Source organism: the organism of the source record quoted next, unplaced genomic scaffold (genome assembly GCF_019419815.1).
Source record: "Pyrus x bretschneideri cultivar Hongxiangsu unplaced genomic scaffold, Pyrus_bretschneideri_v1 Contig6, whole genome shotgun sequence".
NCBI classification, from domain to species: domain Eukaryota; kingdom Viridiplantae; phylum Streptophyta; class Magnoliopsida; order Rosales; family Rosaceae; genus Pyrus; species Pyrus x bretschneideri.
Genome location: NW_025999798.1, coordinates 2,222,802 through 2,242,891, shown reverse-complemented (window position 1 = coordinate 2,242,891; position 20,090 = coordinate 2,222,802). Strand labels below are relative to the sequence as shown.

General features: G+C 36.3%; 3 protein-coding genes, 1 long non-coding RNA gene and 1 pseudogene across 6 annotated transcripts; 3 read left to right on the top strand and 2 right to left on the bottom strand.

Annotated features, from left to right (window-relative positions):
* The first annotated feature begins 2,087 nt into the window (after positions 1-2,087).
* LOC103950860 (WRKY transcription factor 72A) lies at positions 2,088-6,124 on the top strand. The gene is made up of 5 exons (XM_048571632.1): positions 2,088-2,321; positions 2,825-2,905; positions 3,828-4,400; positions 4,705-4,818; positions 4,924-6,124. Exons 1-5 carry the CDS (start codon positions 2,133-2,135, stop codon positions 5,836-5,838), a joined length of 1,872 nt encoding a protein of 623 aa, XP_048427589.1. The 5' UTR covers positions 2,088-2,132; the 3' UTR covers positions 5,839-6,124.
* Positions 6,125-6,275: 151 nt separating this feature from the next.
* On the top strand, positions 6,276-8,796 carry LOC103950861 (SNF1-related protein kinase regulatory subunit gamma-1-like). The gene is made up of 7 exons (XM_009362108.3): positions 6,276-6,393; positions 6,738-6,927; positions 7,028-7,369; positions 7,463-7,572; positions 7,676-7,942; positions 8,037-8,209; positions 8,510-8,796. The coding sequence occupies exons 2-7, from the start codon at positions 6,744-6,746 to the stop codon at positions 8,778-8,780; spliced, it is 1,347 nt and encodes a 448-aa protein (XP_009360383.2). The 5' UTR covers positions 6,276-6,393; positions 6,738-6,743; the 3' UTR covers positions 8,781-8,796.
* LOC125471326 lies at positions 8,097-10,246 on the bottom strand. Of its 3 annotated transcripts, none has more exons than XR_007253569.1 (5): positions 10,106-10,246; positions 9,967-10,031; positions 9,789-9,857; positions 8,572-8,754; positions 8,097-8,236 (listed from the first exon to the last, which is right to left on the bottom strand). It is a non-coding gene; the product is annotated as an uncharacterized LOC125471326 (long non-coding RNA). The 3 variants fall into 3 exon arrangements; XR_007253570.1 differs by having other exon boundaries at positions 8,101-8,236; positions 8,490-8,754; XR_007253571.1 differs by having other exon boundaries at positions 8,117-8,252.
* Positions 9,674-13,514, top strand: LOC103950862 (SNF1-related protein kinase regulatory subunit gamma-1-like). The gene is made up of 5 exons (XM_009362110.3): positions 9,674-9,869; positions 9,981-10,423; positions 10,509-10,775; positions 10,864-11,036; positions 11,305-13,514. Exons 1-5 carry the CDS (start codon positions 9,689-9,691, stop codon positions 11,582-11,584), a joined length of 1,344 nt encoding a protein of 447 aa, XP_009360385.2. The 5' UTR covers positions 9,674-9,688; the 3' UTR covers positions 11,585-13,514.
* LOC125471325 lies at positions 11,689-13,367 on the bottom strand (annotated as a pseudogene).
* Positions 13,515-20,090: the final 6,576 nt, after the last annotated feature.

Below are 20,090 nucleotides of genomic sequence, written 5' to 3'. Positions count from 1 at the left end.
AAAGGATTAATTTGATGCGTCCATCATACAGCGAGGACTTTAATATTTAAGCAAAGAAATTAATACAAAAATAAGAGGAAGCTCATCGTATTTATATGCTTTCATCATACGCCGAGGATTAATTTGTTTTCAAGGGCCAATTGATAATTATATATGTTCTATGTTGACAACTATGTCGACATTCGACAACTACATGGCTTTCGAAAAGTCAGAAAATGGTTTATTACTTAAAAAAAAATTGTTACAGAAATATGCCTTATTTTTATAAAGGAAATTAATTAGTTGATGCAACCCAAGTTATTGATGTTATGATGGTGGCACGTTGCATATTTCAAATCTTACGGTTGGTGTAAGTGTGAAAACAAAGAAATGTTTGGAACTCTCAATAGTCCGAGTTCGAATTTTCACTTGGGGCCACCGACTTCAAATTTATCCCCCAAACTTCACCTTTCACTTAAAAAAAAAAAAAAAAAAAAAAAAAAAAAAAAACTCAAAATTTATCAATATATCTTCAAAACTTTATCTTGAATAAATAAATAAAAAAATTATCGATCTATGCAACCCTTGTCACTAAATACTGCAGGTTACTGGCTCAGCCTAAATCTTCCCACTCCGTGGTGTTAATATAAAAAAAATACAACACAATAACAAAATCATTTCGACAGATGACGCTTTAATGTCGTGATGAAAATCAATTATGTCTATATATTCTGGTACAGTTACCGATCCTCCTCATCTTATTTGACAACTAATAATTTAATTCACTAACGATATCATGTGTTAAGGAAAAAAAAAACATTTTGCTTGGTTGACCTACAAAGGATAATACTAGGAGATCGATTTTTGAAACTAAATTTTGTAAAATTATATGACATGATTATTGATACTTAACTTATTACAAAAGTGTTGATTAACATGTTTATTTTTTATTGATGGCATATCATATGATTTACAAATTTGATCTAAAAAATGATCTACCTAGCATTACTCTAAAAAAAAACCTAATAGCTCACCATAGCTAATTGGCTTGTCATTTCAAAATTGACTAGCACAAGAATCTGTCACAAAAAATACTGTCCGCAACTTAATAAGTTTTTGAACATGATCACGTATAATAAGCACAATATATATACCTGCATGTAGAAAATTCTACACAGTAGTCGACCACCCTTATTTTTTTATGTTGTGAACTGTGACATATTTGTTTTAAAATAAATAAACATCCCCCCTGGTTTTGAAAAACTTTCAACTATGAACCAATAATGGCGTAAAAAAAAAATCTCTACACTGAAAATGCACCGAAAATCTGAAGGAAGTCACTGGAGTCAAAGGTTTGATGACGGCGGATGAAGTTTGACTAGAATAATATAGGTACGTAGTCGTGTGACTTTTTTGCACACAATTGCAAGCAAATCTTTCAATATGACTGATAGATCATGTAAAAAAAAAAAAATAATGTTATTTACACATTTTTTTATATACATTTTATGTTAGTTTCTGTCATTTTATGTTATTCAATTTATTTAATGTGACTCTCAAAAATTAAGAAAAATATGTAAAAAGTAAAAAAAAAAAAAAAAAAAAAAAAAATTTAAATAATATATTCACATATTTAAAAAAAAAAAAAAGTGTGTGAATATATTATTCAAAGATAAAGATTACGATCCTCTACATCTTTTTAGTTTAATTTTTCGGATATTTGAAGCATGATCTCGTAAAGTTAGTGTTTCATTAAAATCGAACTATTGAATTTAATTTTTATTAGCTTGCTAGCTAACTAGCTACGTTTCTTTATACATAGTTAATCAATTATTATAAATAAGTACAATGGTCTAAACTTAAACTGGGAAAAAAAAGTGGTCTAAACTTATAATATCGACTTGCTTTCGGGGGGGTATTTGGCTAGCACCCGGCTGCTCCTTGAAAAAATGTGTTTGGGTTGTTGACATATCTCAATGAGCTAGCTTCTTTTTCTTTAGTAACTAATAACACACACACACACACCCAGATATATATATATATATATATATATATATATATATATATTATTTGTGTGTGTATTTAAAATTATAGATAAGCACTGGCATGGATATATATTGAATACAGACGCAGTCAAAATCTGCAGGCTTTATATGTCTCTCCGTACACATACAAGAAGCCAAACTGCAGCCATGGAAATGCCAAAGAGGCCTTCAAAAGCATTAATGGAGAGCGATAATACTCATGAGGCAACGTCTTCTCTTGGCAAAACAGTTTTGGAAGACAAAACTGTGAAATCTGATGGTGATCATGAAGAGGGTACTCCCAGGGAGATAGCCAAGGTGAAAATATTTCATTTAATTATTTACTACATTTTATATTTCCTTTCCAATTATATATGAAATTCGCTTATCCTTTTCTTTTCTGGACTGTTCTTATTTTGGTCTAAAATCTTATATTCAAAATTTAACTTTAAGATGAATTTATGAGTTGGGATATCGCTCAAAATTGTTTTACAATTATCGACCAGATACCAAAAATTGGTATTTGATGAAATAATCATTACATATATATGAGTTAAGCTAGCTTAGTAAATATATTCTAACAGGATTGCTGATGAAGTTTGGTAATTAATATGAGATTAAGAATATTGCACCCTGAAGGCCGGCGGGAAATTAATTAATTAATCTTCCTTTTTTCACTGTTTATCTCCGTGTCTGTCTTCTGATGTTTTTGATTCTTCTTTCTTTTCTGATATGATACTACAAAATAATTCTCGTACTGTATATATTGGGTTTTATTGATCTGTCTTCCTCTCAATCCCCATGAATATATCATAATTCAGGGAGGACATGGGTGGCATGTTGAACCAGACTTGGAGCCTCCTTCGACTGGAAAAAATAGAGCCCTTGTCAACCACAAACAGGTAAAACTAGATAAAGAATGGGAAAGAACCAAGGAAATTAAGCGGATGTGGATAATTTTAGCGTTATAGTAATTTCTTCCTTTTGAATGGTAAAATAGAAAACATCAATTTACCTTAAAATGTTCTCTATATTTATATATGTTAAGCTGATCTAGTTTTAATTTTTTATTTTATTATCAACTATAGTTGATCTTACTTATGGGTGTGGCTTTAATGTTATATAGCACTTGAATTTTATAGCGTTTTATCCAATATTACGATGATATCTCAATCATCAATATCATGTGATAGATCTGACTTATCATCAGAGCCTACGAATTAATGATCATGAATCTACCACAGCCCACCAAGTCAATATATAGATGTAGATTCCATCTGATATCGAATCATATATCTTAAGACACTGAATGAAATGGTGTGCTCACATATCGCTTTCATTAATTGGTTTTAGCGGGTATTAGGCTAGCCTTTTACTTTTCATTTCATATTATTAATAAAATCTAGTGGAGGAAGGATGGACGGAGTTTTTCTAGATGCAACGACCTTTTCTCATTCGAAAAAAGATTGATGCCTCACACGATTGTTGATAAAAAGCTAACCTAGCATAATTCTTCTCTACACAAATATATACACACACACATTATATACGTTATATTATTTTTAATTCACATAGATTCCATCTGATATAGATGCACTTTTACATGTGCAATGATATTAATAAAATAAATCTCTGCATTTTGAACTCTGTCCCCACAAGAATTTAGCAAGTCCTATTTAACATAACGTTACCGCTAAATGTATATCATAACTGGTTAATTTTCCATTTTAACATTTTTTTCATTTAAAGGTGAGATGTCTTACATTCAAATTTTGCTTAAATATATCGTTATGTAAATATATTCCCTTTGTGTTGCCCTAGCAGGATGAGCTGCAATCAGCAAAAGCAGAAATGGTAGAGGCTACAGAAGAAAACGAAAGGCTAAAGCTGTTATTATCCCAAATCTCTAAGGATTACCAGTCTCTGTGGATGCATTTTCATGGCCTTCTTCAAAATGGAGGAGATACTAAGAAATGTACCGATACTAGTAGTAGTATTGTTCTTGATCTTACACATAAGCAAAATACTGAAGAAGCTGATGACCTAGTGTCTCTTAGTCTTGGGAGAACCTCAAGTAGTATTGATCAGCCCAGAAAGGATGGTCGGATAAAAAAGATTAGTCAACTGAGTTCTAGTACAAATGGAAAAGATGATGATGATGATAATGGAATGCTGAATGGAGCTGGACTTGCACTGGAGTTGGGCTGCAAATTTGAACCGGCTGCTGATCAGTCAACCGATAATAGCTCTGGAGGCCCAAAGGAAGACGACCTGGCTGAGATAGGGCCGCCTAGTAAGACGTTGAAGACAACGAGAAGTAGAGATGATGAGGTTTCACAACAAACCCGTTTGAAGAAAGCTAGGGTTTCTGTCAGAGTTAGATGCGATGATCACACGGTTAGTATATCAAACTTAACCTTTGAACCAGATGTTTCATGCATTCCATAAATTAACCTCGACTATATACATTGAAAGTTACTGCCAGCAGATTATGAATTTATATCATTCGTTAGATTAATTCGTTATATAACCTTTGAACCAGATGTTTCATGCATATTTAAAGAATTAATCTAACGAATGATATAAATTCACATCTGAGAATATAAGCAGATTATGAAACAGTCATTTTATATAAATGATTCTCCTTATATTTTATTCGTGTTATTATGGATTAATATCTTATATATGTTTTATACTATAGATTTATGATGGATGTCAATGGAGAAAATATGGACAGAAAATATCAAAAGGAAATCCATGCCCTAGAGCGTACTATCGTTGCAGTGTCTCATCAGCTTGCCCTGTGAGAAAACAGGTACGTATGTCTGCTTAATTCGTTAAATTCAGCTTAATTGCACCACTATGCTTTACTTTCTTAGTTTCTTATGTGAAATATTAAAGCTTGTTCAATATTTTTCAGGTGCAAAGAAGTTTCGAGGACATGTCCATACTAATCACAACGTACGAAGGAAGCCACAACCACCCACTTCCCATGTCAGCCACAGCCATGGCCTCTACCACCTCCGCCGCCGCTTCCATGCTTCAGTCTCACTCATCTACCTCCCAACAAGGCCTCATCAACTCCACCACCGCTCCCATCTCCGCCTCCACTAATCTCCAAGGAGTAAACTTCAGTAGTACTAGTACTCTCTCTCAAAATTCAAGGCTACCACAGAAACACTTCTACTTCCCCAACAGTTCGATCTCAACCAACAATTCCCACCCAACTATCACTCTTGATCTCACCGTCCCATCTCCCTCTCATTTCGGAGTATTCCCCTCCGCGTCGGGGAGCGGCTTTTCTTCCAACCCAAGATATCCCTCAACATCTCTCAACTTTTCGTCCTCTTCAGACCACAATAACACATTGCAATTGAAATCTCCTTGGAACAACATCAATCACACAGCTTCTGGATATTTCAACTATGGGAATAGAATTAATCAAGTTGGATCAGCCCTAAACATTGGAAAGCAACCAATATTTCAAGAACATAACAAAGTGTACCAATCCTATTCCTACATACAAAATCAAAATCCCTCTCCTCTTCATCATCCTCAGATGTTAACCGATTCAACGGCCACCGCCACAAAGGCAATCACATCGAATCCGAAATTTCAATCGGCTTTGGCAGCTGCACTCACATCATTTGTTGGCAATGGGAGTACAAGTAGTACTACTGGGATCAGAGAAAGTCATCAAAGTACTGTGACTATTGCAGAAAGTGCTTCTGGGCTGAAATTGAAGCGGGGTGAGTCGTTGACGTCGAATTCAATATTCCCATCAAGCCAAAATGGAATAGGGTGTGCATCAAGCTACTTGAACAAATCTTTGTGATTCTTGATTCATTATCTTTCTTTGATTAGTTACCAGCTACAAGTCTTGGTATCTAGAAAAACCCACAAACCAAGCAAGGCATGGTGTAATGTAAATTAGATGAGGTGTTATATACACACAATGTACGAACTAATACAGATTGTAAAACTTTCGGGAACTGTTTGTTGGCACTTCAAAAATGTTATCGGTACATTCCCTTATGTATATTCATAAAAAGGGTGCAGGATGACATTTTTGAAGTGTCAATAATTATTCCCAAACTTTATACAATTATAAATTCACATCATGATTAGATAGGTTATTCATTCATGCCATTTTTCTCCTATGTATTCACGTCTTGATTTCTAGGCCAGGCCCAATAAACCAGTAGACCCAAATGAAGATTAGTCCAACTTAATTAATTGGGAATTAGAAGCCCAACATGCATCCAGTGCCTACACTTTGGCAAGGCTGTGGCTTCATGCATGCAGAGGCAAGCTAATTGTTTTCTGGAAGGAGAACGATCTGAGAATCCAAAATCCTATTTCTGAAGCCATCGGCAGCGAGACTTTTGAGGTATCAAAATATCGACAAACCCTCAATTATATCTCTTGATCTTCTTTTTTTGTTTTTTTGTTTTTCCTCCGATCTGATCCATTGATCTTCTGATGTTAAAAATTTTGATTAGTTAGATAATTAAGGTCCCTTCGACAAATCAAATTGATGGTGATTACTACATTCTAGTACAGAGTTGTTATCGGCATTTAGAAATAGTCATTATGCATTATTCCGTAAGGCAAAAATAAGAAAGGAGAAATGCACGATGGCAACTCTTTTCAGTGTTAATAACAATTCCGCTCTGGTATTCCGCTACATTGTTCTATGATTTAGAGATTAATTATCCCAAATTCTGCCTCTAGTGTACTATGGCAGATGCACAACCCCAAGAACAAGAGGTGAAGGGCACCAGTCCTAAAATTTCATCCTACGATGCCTACTTCGACACGATCCAGTCCCGGAAGAAATTATCTCGTCCCCTACAAGAAAATTTAACATTTGCATTTTCGAAAGTTCCAGTCTCATCTTTCCAAGGAGTTCCTGGAGGCAAAGGTAATAATAATACCAACGATTAGCTACTTTAATCAATGATTGGCTAAAACGAAACAGTGCCCTTTAAAACTAAGATTATATCATGAATTATAATTTGCAGTGGTGGAGATTCAAGCGGATACATCAATTGCTGATGCAGTAAAGACTCTATCTAACCACCACATTTTGTCAGCTCCTGTGAGAAACCCGGAAGCAGATGCAAGTGCAGATTGGAGGGAGAGCCACCTGGGAATCGTGGATTATTCCGCCATTCTTCTCTGGGTGTTGGAGACCAGTGCATTTTCTCCTTCGGCTCACTCAACCGCGGCTGTAGTTGGTGGTGCAGGAGCCATGGGCGCTATTGGAGCAGTTGCATTGGGCGTAACTGGTCCTGCTGCTCTTGCAGGCCTAACTGCAGCAGCAGTTTGCTCTGCCATGGCTGGCAGCGCAGTTGGAAAAATAGGTGAAATGTGACTCGAATGGTTTGTTAAATCCGCATGATTATGACTCAAAGTTAACCAAACAACTCATTGGTGAAAACCATATTGTTTAACAGGTGCGGCTGAAGACAAAGGAGAGGGCAGAGATTCTCCCACAGATGCTGATAAACTGAGCGAAGAACTCGACAGCGTTATACTACAAGATGAACCCTTCAAGACAACCACAGTAAGTTCATTCTTTACCAAGAAGATGACAACAACATTGCTGCATCAATCTATATTCAAGAGTATTTGTTTTGAAACCGACAATATTTACTTGACTGTTTCAGGTAAGATCAATACTGAAATCCTTTCGCTGGGAGTCATTTCTTCCGGTAGGGACAGATAGTTCAATGTTGACCGTCTTGCTACTACTCTCAAAATATAGGATGAGAAATGTACCTGTAATAGAAGTGGGGCAACCCGATATTAAGAATTTCATCACACAATCAGCAGTTGTTCAGGGTCTTGAGGGATGCAAAGGAATGGAATGGTTCGACTGCATTGCTGCAAAGTCCATCTCTGACCTGGGACTTCCTTTTATGTCCTCCAATGAGGTAATCTTGGCCGTGTTACCATAACGTTCTTCTGGTTCTGGCTGACTAGCGAATCTGGAATTCCGATATGAATGTTGCATTGTTTCTTGGGCAGGTTATCAGCACCAATGTCGATGATCCGGTACTTGAAGCGTTCAAGAAAATGAGAGAGAACCAAATTGGTGGGCTTCCAGTTGTGCAGGGGCCAAAGAAGAAGATAGTTGGTAATGTCAGCATAAGTGATATCAGATTCTCTCTTCTGAAAGCAGAGCTCTTCAACAATTTCAGGTACCGAAACCAAACTCTGGACCTCATCTGCATGCACTGATTTCTGTCAAAGAAATAAAATCAATGCGTGGTTTTACTTCTACCACTCGGTAGAGTCAATCAACCACGAAAGGGAAATAATATCCGCACACCCTTTTTTCTCCTTCTGCACGCTATTATCTTGTCCTTTGATTTCCCTAGATTTACTCAATCTAAAGGCCAGAAACAAACAGGCGTGTGCCGGAGGAGAAAAGGGTTTACCGTGCGTGGAAATCACTTCCAATGTGAAATCGAACTTAACTTGTTACCCTTTTCTTTCAGGAATCTCAGTGTTAGGGACTTCACGAACACAATCTCAGAAAGCCAGGGAAGACAAATATTACCAATTACATGCAATCTGCAGTCGACTCTCGGCGATGTGATTGAAAGTCTTGCTTCTAAATCGGTTCACAGAGTGTATGTGGTGGATGATGAAGGAGAAGTTGTTGGTGTGATTACACTCAGAGATGTGATTTCTTGCTTCATTTTTGAACCACCCAATCACTTTGATGTCTACTTGGGGTTTGCTAAGAAGCAGATAATGAAGCAGTGAGACATCAGTTTGTTAAACAGAACATGTGGGAGATGCAGAAAGTAACAAAAACCCATTAATCTCTCTATCTTCTTTACTATTTCAAGTTGTAAAATTTTATAGAATCAGTTTAAATTCATACCATTTTCTATGCTCCTAATCATAATCCTAATATTCCAACAATCCACTAATCACAATTCTAATATTCCAACAATCCACTAATCACAATTCTAATTTTCCAATAATCCGCTAATCACAATTCTATTATTCAATAATCGTGTCAAAAATTGAACACCAACTTCTACTAAACACAAAATTATTATACAAATTACATAGTTATAAGTTAAAGCTACAGAATCTCAAATCCAAATAAATGGGAAACCAAAGTTTTGGGCAAGGGCAAAAAACAGAACAAATGCAGAGCTAAAACTTCGCGGTGGTTTTTTATGTATCCTAGGCCAGGCCCAACTGAACTCTTACCAACTCGTGACAAGTGGTGAGTCAGAAATGCAACACATTTCAGGTGGTGACACGTGTCAAAAGTATAGGTTCCATGCATGTAGAGGTTACTAGGGTAGAGAGAATCCTCAAAGTTTCCAAATAAACAGAGCCCGACAGCAGTTTCTGAATCCATTGGAAGCACACATTTGGAGGTATCTCTTTTACCAGCTTCTTTAATCTTGTTTTTCGCTTACAATTTATGTTTCTTGAATATGTTTTATTAGCCATCTATTTAGATTAATTATGTCAAATTAACATAATATAAGAGCAAATTAATAGGATCTCAACCCAGATGGGAGACAGAATTTGCACAAAACAAATTAATCCTGGTTAATTCGAACTACATTAAGAAAATTCTTGTATAATGATTCTACGACTTCATGTGAAGACATTGGATTAAGATTTCGATTTCTGTCTTCAGAGTAGATATGGCACAAGCAGAAGCAGAAGCACAAGAGGTTAAGGAAAGATCTAAACTTTCAAGCTACGATGCCTACTTCGAAACCATCCAATCCAGGAAGAAATTACCTCGTCCCCTACAGGAGGTTTTAACAAATGCATTTGCGAAAATTCCGGTTTCATCTTTCCCAGCAGTACCTGGAGGCAAAGGTGACAGAATTAACTGTTTAATCCGCAATTACAGTATTTATGGATGATAATAGAATTGACTGAGATCAATGGTTAGCTAAAAGTAGTGCCTTGTTACATTATTATTTGCAGTAATTGATATTCCGGCAGATACGTCCGTTGGCGACGCGGTTAAGATTCTGTCTGAAAACAACATTTTGTCAGCTCCTGTTAGCAATCCAGAAGCAGATACAAGTTCAGATTGGAGAGGCAGGTACCTAGGTCTCATAGATTACTCTGCCATTATTCTTTGGGTGTTGGAGAGTGCAGAGCTGGCTGCGGTTGCTATATCAGCTACGTCAGCAACAGCGGCTGGAGTCGGTGCAGGTGCAGTAGGGGCCATTGGGGCTCTAGCATTGGGGGTGACTGGTCCTGCTGCGGTTGTAGGACTAACTGCTGCTGCTGTTGGAGCTGCCGTGGCTGGCGGTGCGGCTGCAGAGAAAGGAATAGCCAAAGATGCTCCCACAGCTGCTGATGAATTGGGCAAAGACTTTTACAATGTTATACTGAATGATGAACCCTTCAAGTCAACAACAGTAAGAAGATTCTGTGTAGAGTATTGGTTTCTTGCGAGTTATTTGACTGGGTGAACCGAATGTGATATGTACTTGTATGTTTCAGGTGAGGTCAATACTTAAATCCTTCCGCTGGGCGCCATTCATTCCAGTGGCAACAGATAGTTCGATGTTGAGTGTTATGCTACTACTTTCAAAATATAGGCTGAGGAATGTACCTGTAATAGAACCAGGCCAACCCAACATTAAAAACTACATTACTCAATCAGGACTTGTTCAGGGTCTTGAGAGATGCAGAGGAAGGGACTGGTTCGACTGCATAGCAGCAAAGCCTATCTCCGATTTCGGACTTCCTTTCATGTCCTCTGAAGAGGTAAGGTTGCCTGGTTTCCGAAACAATATTCTTTATAAACAGTGAATTTGGAGTCTCAATATTATTGCTCCCTTGTTTTCTTGGCTAGGTTATTAGCATCACGAGCAATGATCTAATACTGGAAGCTTTCAAGAGGATGAGAGATAACAAAATCGGTGGTCTTCCCGTTGTAGAGGGGCCCAAGAAAAACATAGTCGGTAATGTCAGCATCAGAGATATCAGATTCTTGCTACTCAAACCCGAGCTTTTCTCCAATTTCAGGTATTCGAAAATAAACTTTGAACCATTTACGGTGCACAACCTTTGCTTGGTCCTCACGATGGACTGTAGAGTGCTCTAATCCTCTCAACTTCAAGGTGTGAAGGATCTGAAATACCTACTTATGAAACTGAACTCATCCAGTTGTGAATTTGAACTAATCTGCATACGCTGATTTCTGTCAAGAAACAAAGCCAATGCTTGTTTTGATCACTTGACAAAGACAATCATTCTTGATGAGGTACTTAATTTGTGTGCCAATTTCTTTCAGGAAGCTCACTGTTAGGGACTTCATGAGCACCATCGCAACAACCAACGAAATTGGAAAAGTTATCCAACCGATTACATGCAAACTGGAGTCGCCTCTTGGCAATGTGATTGAAAGTCTTGCTTCCAAGTCCGTTCATAGGATCCATGTAGTAGCTGGGGAGGAAGGTGAAGTTGTTGGCGTCATCACACTCAGAGATGTGATCTCTTGCTTCATTTACGAACCACCAGACCACTTCAATAACTACATGGGGTTTGCGGTGAAGGAGATGTTGAATCAGTGAGATTTCTGTTTGCCGAAAACTTCTACGGAGAAGCAGAGAGTCTCAAAATTTTGGTTTGGGACTTTAAACAGTTGACATTGAGTTGCAGTTTTTGTTTCATGCATCTACTTCTCATGCAGTCTTAATAAACTAAAGCCAGGGAGCTTTCTTCGTGTTTTATCATTCATCAATCCTCTAATCTTTTCTGCGTCCTCCCACCTGCCAAGTGCAGCATATATCTTCGAAAGGATCACGAAAGGTGCTCGGTTCTCTGGCTCTAATTCTGAAAGTTTTGTAGCAACTTCTTTCTCCAGTTCTGAATCCAAATGGCCTTCACAGGCTCCTAGCAAAGAATCGAAAACTGCTCCGGAAGGCTCTGGTAATTGTTCTATTAATTCTCGGGCTTCATTCAACCTGCCAGTTCGACCCAAAAGATCAACCATGCAACCCAAATGGATTTGGTTTTAGACCAAAATCTTTGTTTATCATCCTAAAAACTTGCAATCCCTTGTCCACCAAACCTGTGTGACTGCACATGGATAGAAGACTGGTGAAAGTTGCAGCATTTCGTTGTACTTTTTCTTCCAACATCTGTTCAAAGACCCCGAATGCAGATTCACTCTCTCCGTTTCTTCCATCTGCATTCTCTCCGTTTCTTCCATATCCCGATATGAATGCGTTCCAAAATGCTGGATATCGGGTTTTACCCGAAACCCATAAAAAATTCTTCTTGCGCAGCCCACATTTCATGTACACGTCGATAAGAGCAGTTGAAATGAACAAATCATTGCTAAAATTGCGTGGCCATGAACTTCTTTTCCACAATGCAGAGCAGATAAATCTGCACGCGCCGGTAAAAGACTTGTGATAGATTTTAAACTGGGGACTTCACCAGCTGATTGCATTCTCTTAAAACACTTGAAAGCTTCAATGCCCTTCCCTAGCTGCGAAAACCCACTGATCATTGATTTCCAAGTAACGGAATCCGGTTCAAATCCTTCGAATTCTAGCTGTTCAAATAGCTCAACGGCATTCTCAGCTTGCGCATTCAATATCATTCCGGCGATCATGGCATTCCATGTAAACAAGTTCCTCTTTTCATCTAGTTCTTTGAAGAAAGCATAAGCCAGCTGCCAACGACCACGCTTGGAATACACGTCCACAAGTGCTGTTCCAATCATAAGGTCAAGCCCGATCTTAATTTTGACGATCAAACCGTGAACCTGCTTGCCGAATCGAAGATACGAAAGGCTAGCACAGGCAGAAACAGCCGAAATCAACGTAACTGAATTAGGGTTTTCACCTGTAGAAGCCCTGAAACAAAAGCATTGTAGCTCACAACGCTCTCGGTGGGCATTTCTTCAAACACCTTCGCCGCAGAAACCAACTCTCCGCAGTTCGAATACATAGTCAGAACAGACGTGCCAACATAAACATCGCTCTCAATGCAAAGCCTCTCTACAGTACCCATTTTTCAAAAACCCGGTGACCACTGCGTTCAACGAACCCAAGTTCCGTTCAGGCATTTCCTCAAACACCTTGAGTGCATCTCCCATAAAACGAAGCTTCATGTACGCATCGGTGAGAGCCGTGGCGGAGTAAACATCGGCCGAAAAACGGGTTTTGAAGAGATGGGCATGTAGAATATGTGCCTACGGAGCTGACCGGCCTTTCCGCAGGCTTTGAGAAGAGGCGGGAATCTGAATTCGCGAGGACGCAGAAACGCAGAGACGCGCTGCGCGTGTAAGTAGAGGACTTCTCTGTCCGACCCACTCGCGATTAGTTTAGCAACTTTGCTCTTCATTGGTTGGATTCAAAAATGGGTGACGTCAATCCGATACCACTTCTTTGTGTTTCATTTTGGGAAACTGGGTTTACAAATGGGCTTTAGAGTTCGGCCCGGCCCAGTTTAGATATCAAGATATTTTGAGTCGGCCGACAAGCATAGCACGTGGGGTCAGCGAATCAAAGATTCAATGTGCGATTGGGTACTATGCTGTCCAGCTATATTTCTTTTTCTTTTTTTTTCTTTTTTTTTTTGAAACTTTAACAAAAAAATTCATAATACTGTTTATTTTAACAAAAGTTCAAATTTTTACATTAAAAAGTCAATCCTGGTATTATTTAATTTATCCTTTATTTTGTCCTTATCGTTAAAACTCAAAGTTTTCATTAGATTTTTTTTTTTTTTTTTTTTTTTTTTTTTACCCATTGGCATATTTAGTAAATAATTAAAATATCATGATGATGGGAATATTGAAGGGTTATGGTATGGCAGAGTGTATACTTGGCATACCTGGATAGTGGAGGGATTCGCTCAGGCTGTTTGATCACGTGGTTCATTAACTACTTAATATCAACATGCATCTCGACATATTATTCACTATAATCGACATGTTGTTCACACTATTATTATTATCGAACTTACGATGCTATTATGGCGAGAAATTCTATTAAACTGTCTAATTACGTGGTTTGTTAACTACTTAATATCAACTTTCATGTCTGTATATTATTAACTATAATTAACATGTTGTTCACATTATATTATCATCGAACTTAAGATGCTACTATATCATTTGCTTTCTACCTAAATGTTTCATTTAATCATATGCTTGCTTTATATTTTTTGAAATGATGCTTTATTTAATTTTAGGTGAAAAGTAACTGACATAGTAGCATCTTATTAAGTGACAATATGTAATCAAGTTATCTAACTTAAGACTTTTCTAACCAATATACGTATAAAATTCATGCATCACAACATCAAGGTTGCTGGTGAACTAGGGCAGATGGTTTTAAATACTCAATATGAGCCAACAAAATGTGGGGTTTGTGCAAGAATCTTTTTTTTTTTTATTCACAAAAGTTTATGGAGGGATTGGTTATTCTCCCAATCAGTGTCAAGTATATCTGCAGCGTCGAGTTAGAATGACTTACGCATGACACTTAACTGCCAACTATTACTCGTATCGGTTTACGTATAAATTTTCATATCATGCACCAACGAAAATTATTGGCAATAAAATTCAAACTTTGGTTAGGAGACACACAAAACAAAATAGAGATCTTATCAAGCGAGCCAATCCTTGTTGGCGCAAAAAACTTTTCTTTATATAAAGTCATCCACTATTCTCTTATCGTTTTATGGCAGAAGAATTTTCTTTATGACATTACTTGAAATTGACTATAATTAAAGCACTTACTTCGCGAGGAATCAAAATTGAAGAAAATGGAGTTTTCACCATGCTCAAAGCAAATTCCAGAGCGTCCTCCTGTTTTATTGGTTTGATACTAGTCTAGTAATTAGAAGCTCGGAAATAATTTTCACATTGAATAAATCAAAGAAGAATAACCACATCAAGTGCCATAATGGTAAGAACGCACACTGCTACTCCTCAATAAACAAAAAAATGTGAGAAGTTATGGGTTCGATGCTTTGAGCTGGTGAGTCTACTTGACTGTGGCCACATGCAGAGTCTAATTCCCCATAGCCGCTCCAGATTCCTAAGAGATGAATAACTGTAACTTGCCACTACTCACTAGTTATCCCCCTTTTTAAGAAAAAAAATTAAATAAATCGAAGATTAATCAATCAATAAAAGTTGAGAGGTGCTATGCCCATCTTATTATCTTATTTTTCCATCCACTTTATAGAGAGATTGGTTATTCTCCCAATCAGTGTCAAGTATACCTACAGCCTCGAGTTAGAAGAACTTTCGCATGACACTTAACTGCCAACTGTTATTGGTATGAGTTTACGTAGAAATTTACATATCACGCAATAACGAAAGCTGTTGGCAATAAAATTCAAACTTTGGTTAGGCGACACACAAAATAGAGACTTTATCAATTGAGCCAATCCTTGTTGCCACAAAAAACTTTTCTTTATAAAAAGTCATCCACTATTCTCTTATCATTTTATGGCAAAAGAATTTTATTTATGCCATCACTTGAAATTGACCATAATTAAAGCACTTAGTTTGCGAGGAATCAAAATTGAAGAAAATGGAGTTTCCACCATGCTCAAAGCAGATTCCGAAGCGTTCTCCTTTTTTATTAGTTTGATACTAGTTTAGTAATTAAAAGCTTGGAAATAATTTTCACATCTTTATTTTATAATTGAATAAATCAAAGAAGAATAATCACAACAAGTGACACAGTGGTAAGGACGCAGACTGAGACTCCTCAATAAACAAAAAAATATGAGAAGTTTTGGGTTCGATGCTCTGAGCTGAGTCTGCTTCACTGTGACCACAAACAAAGTCAAATTCCCCATAGCCTCTCTAAATCTCAAAGAAGTGGGTAATTGTGACTTGCTACTGGTTATCCTCCCTTTTAAGAAAAATAAAATAAATAAATCTAAGAAGAATCAATCAATAAAAGTTGAGAGGTGCTATGCCCATCTTATTAGCTTATTTTTCCATTCACTGTAATATAAAAGTTCTATAGACAAATTTAACCTCATACAAAATGACCTTGATCTAAAAATTAAAAAGTTACAAAAAAAAAAAAAAATATTAATGTCACTAGCCAGCACCCACCCCAACCATTTTTGTTGACAACGAAACTGAAGAACACTCAATGACACCAAGAAATATCCAATCGTCCAAATAACTGCAATCGCCAGATTCCTCCTGCCAACTATTCCATACTGGAACTTTTTCGTGCAAATCTCCTTAATTTTGACGACGCGGTCATCTGAGAGCAGCAAAAATAGGAGACCTTGCAAGGACAAAGATGAGGCCTCACTTTATGCGATTGTTTTTTAAACGAACGAGTATGGATATAAGAGGGAACAGAGGAAGGCATATATATATATATATATATAGAGAGAGAGAGAGAGAGAGAGAGAGAGAGAGAGAGAGTAGAAAATATGAATCCATCCTTGTCAGGCATTCATGGTCTGGTGTGAATCTCTTCCTTCAAAGCCAAAGGATTAAAAAATTTAACTGCTAAAAATTATTATAACTTTTAGGAGTCCGGATTTCAAAGATCGTTAGATCAAATTTTAAGAATCCGAATTACTTAAAATGCGAGCTATAGAATAAAAGATTTGAAGATAATCCCTTTCCGGAGGGAACGGGGTGTTTGTCATAGCCGTGACTGGTACGGATCCTCGGATCTTTGAGTTTTCCTTCAGTTTTTTGTTTTATTTTATTTGTTTCATATTAAAGGAAAAACACATGAAGGTTATTTTAGTAACTAGGGTGGCTGAGAAAGGAGAATTTTCATTTTTTAATTTTTAGTGGTGGTTGAGAATATAAAGTGGGGTGGAGAGATAACACTGCTGGAGATCATTGGTACTACTAATCAAGTTGCTTTCAATCTTTTCAAAAACGTATGTAACTCAAATATTTCATACTGTGTTTCTATACACTCGAAGTCGTTTATTTAGTTCGCACGCTTTTTACTATTAACTTTTTGTTGACGTACATAGATTTATTAGTAATAATTTACGAAGTATAATTCACTCTTCTCCTAATTTATTTTCACTTCCTTCCTCTCATATTTAAATGGTTATGATAAAATCATGTTAGTATTTTATATTAATTGTTTTATAGATAAATAAAGACAAAAAAATAAATTGTGAGAAGAGAAGAGGAAAAGAGAAGGAATTAGGAAGGGGGAAAATCATTAACCATAACTATAAACTCACCATATGATTTATGCATTTTAACCAAAGATTCAATTTGGGATTAATGATTACCACATTTGACACATAAAGTGACTAGTTGGACCCATTTGATAAAATTAAGAAATGATATTGTGACTTTGTGAATGCAAATGTTACCAACATGATCTTCTTTGGATTCTTTTGTTGACGATCTTAAGAATTCGTAAATTTGTATTCGTTCATCATGTATCGTGTGATTAGTTTTGTTTTTGTCAAGTACTGTTTATATTTAATTTTAAATAAAAATATTTAAAATAATTTTTTATCGTACAATATACGATGAACAAATATAATTCATAATCCTCACAAAAAGGATACGACGAGAATTCGGATTCTCAAATGGTAACGTATACGTGCATGTTTATTTAGGAATGGCATATGTGGGGTCCACATCTAGAAGTATCGTTGACATGGTTGGTGCATCATTTTAGTCCAAAATTCATGCTTTTGCTAATTTAATTTCGCCAATTCACTATCAGCACAGCTTTCCAAATGAGGAAGTTTCACGGTACCAACAACGAAATTAGTTTCCATGTTATATTTATTTGGCGTTCTCACGCTCAAGTCATTGATAAACATTACATTTTAAAGAAAAACGCTTTTGCCTAATGTTGGAAAAATACTTTGTCACAATGTAGAATAATAGTCATTCTTTGTTTAGAATTTTTGTTCAAAATGAAGGGTTATAAGGGGCAAATAAGTCATGCAAGTTTTAACAGAGTCACTCATAAGAATTATTGCTTCACATTGAGACAAGTTTATAGATTAATATTAACAGATTTTTTGTTCAAAGATCAAAATTTCAATTGGTCAAAGTTCAAGGATCAATGCTATAATTTTCTTTACACGAGGTACCAATTGGCTCTTTGAGTCAACATCGTAACAATAAATGTAAAAAGTTACTATACCGTAGTAAAGTATGCTAGATTGTTTGTTTTTATTAAAAGAAAACTGTATTCGTAGTACCCACAATGCTTCTAGCCATATGTCAAATACATAATCCACGAGCGGATTCATCAACAACACTAGAATACAACGTCTTTCTCCCGCCATAACGCTCAAACAAGGTCACATAAATTGCAAAAATCCAGCACGAATGGTTATCATTACATAAATATCTGCAGCCTCGAGTTAGAAGGACTTACGTATGACACTTAACTGTCAATTGTTACTGATATGAGTTTACGTATAAATTTACATATCACGCACCAACGAAAATTATTGGCAATAAAATTCAAAATTTGGTTAGGCGGCACACTAAATAAAATAGATTTCTTATCAACTGAGCCAATCCTTATTGGCGCAAAAAACTTTTCTTCTTATAAAGTTATCCACTATTCTCTTATCGTTTTATGGCAGAATAATTTTCTTTATGCCATCACTTGAAATTGACCATAATTAAAGCACTTACTTTGCGAGGAATCAAAATTGAAGAAAATGAAGTTTTCACCATGCTCAAAGCAGATTCCAGAGCGTCCTCCTGTTTTATTGGTTTGATACTAGTCTAGTAATTAGAAGCTCGGAAATAATTTTCACACCTTTATTTTATGATTGAATAAATCAAAGAAGAATAACCACAACAAGTGACACGGTGGTAAGAATGCAAACTGTGGATTCTCAATAAACAAAAAAATGTGAGAAGTTATGGGTTTAATGCTTTGAGCTGGTGAGTTTGCTTGACTGTGGCCACATACACAATCTAGAGGCCCCGAAGAGATGAATAACCGTAATTTGCCACTACTCACTAGTTATCCCCCTTTTTAAGAAAAAAAAATTAAATAAATCGAAAAAGAATCAATCAATAAAAGTTGAGAGGTGCTATGCCCATCTTGTTATCTTATTTTTTTCATCCACTTTATAGAGAGATTGGTTATTCTCCCAATTAGTGTCAAGTATACCTACAACCTCGAGTTAGAAGAACTTACGCATGACACTTAACTGTCAACTGTTACTTGTATGGGTTTACGTAGAAATTTACATATCACGCACCAATGAAAGTTGTTGGCAATAAAATTTAAACTTTGGTTAGGCAACACACAAAATAGAGACCTTATCAACTGAGCCAATCCTTATTGCTGCAAAAAACTTTTCTTTATATAAAATCATCCACTATTCTCTTATCGTTTTATGGCAGAAGAATTTTATTTATGCCATCACTTGAAATTGACCATAATTAAAGCACTTAGTGTGCGAGGAATCAAGATTGAAGAAAATGGAGTTTTCACCATGCTCAAAGCAGAATCCGAAGCGTTCTCCTTTTTTATTAATTTGATACTAGTCTATTAATTAGAAGCTCGGAAATAATTTTCACATCTTTATTTTATAATTGAATAAATCAAAGAAGAATCATCACAACAAGTGGCACAATGGTAAGGGCAAACTGAGGCTCCTCAATAAACAAAAAATATGAGAAGTTTTGGGTTCGATACTCTGAGCTGAGTTTGCTTGACTGTGACCACATACAGAGTCAAGTTCCTCATAGCCTCTCTAAATCCCGAAGAAGTGGGCAACTGTGATTTGCTACTAGTTATCCCCCTTTTTAAGAAAAATAAAATAAATAAATCTAAGAATAATCAATCAATAAAAGTTGAGAGGTGCTATGCCCATCTTATTAGCTTATTTTTCCATTCACTTTAATATAAAAGTTCTATAGACAAATTTAACCTCATACAAAATGACCTTGATCTAAAAATTAAAAAGTTACAAAAAAAAAAATATTAATGTCACTAGCCAGCACCCACCCCAACCATTTTTGTTGACAAAGAAACTGAAGAACACTCAATGACACCAAGAAATATCCAATCGCCCAAATAAAACTGCAATCGTGCACCAGATTCCTCCTGCCAACTA

Coding starts and splice junctions, on each gene's coding strand:
- LOC103950860 (XM_048571632.1), top strand. CDS start 2,133: ATGTCTCTCCGTACACATACAAGAAGCCAAACTGCAGCCATGGAAATG. Junction 2,322..2,824: donor CTCCCAGGGAGATAGCCAAG/GTGAAAATATTT, acceptor ATCATAATTCAG/GGAGGACATGGGTGGCATGT. Junction 4,401..4,704: donor TTAGATGCGATGATCACACG/GTTAGTATATCA, acceptor TTTATACTATAG/ATTTATGATGGATGTCAATG.
- LOC103950861 (XM_009362108.3), top strand. CDS start 6,744: ATGGCAGATGCACAACCCCAAGAACAAGAGGTGAAGGGCACCAGTCCT. Junction 7,943..8,036: donor CTTTTATGTCCTCCAATGAG/GTAATCTTGGCC, acceptor TTTCTTGGGCAG/GTTATCAGCACCAATGTCGA. Junction 8,210..8,509: donor GAGCTCTTCAACAATTTCAG/GTACCGAAACCA, acceptor CTTTTCTTTCAG/GAATCTCAGTGTTAGGGACT.
- LOC103950862 (XM_009362110.3), top strand. CDS start 9,689: ATGGCACAAGCAGAAGCAGAAGCACAAGAGGTTAAGGAAAGATCTAAA. Junction 10,424..10,508: donor AACCCTTCAAGTCAACAACA/GTAAGAAGATTC, acceptor TGTATGTTTCAG/GTGAGGTCAATACTTAAATC. Junction 11,037..11,304: donor GAGCTTTTCTCCAATTTCAG/GTATTCGAAAAT, acceptor AATTTCTTTCAG/GAAGCTCACTGTTAGGGACT.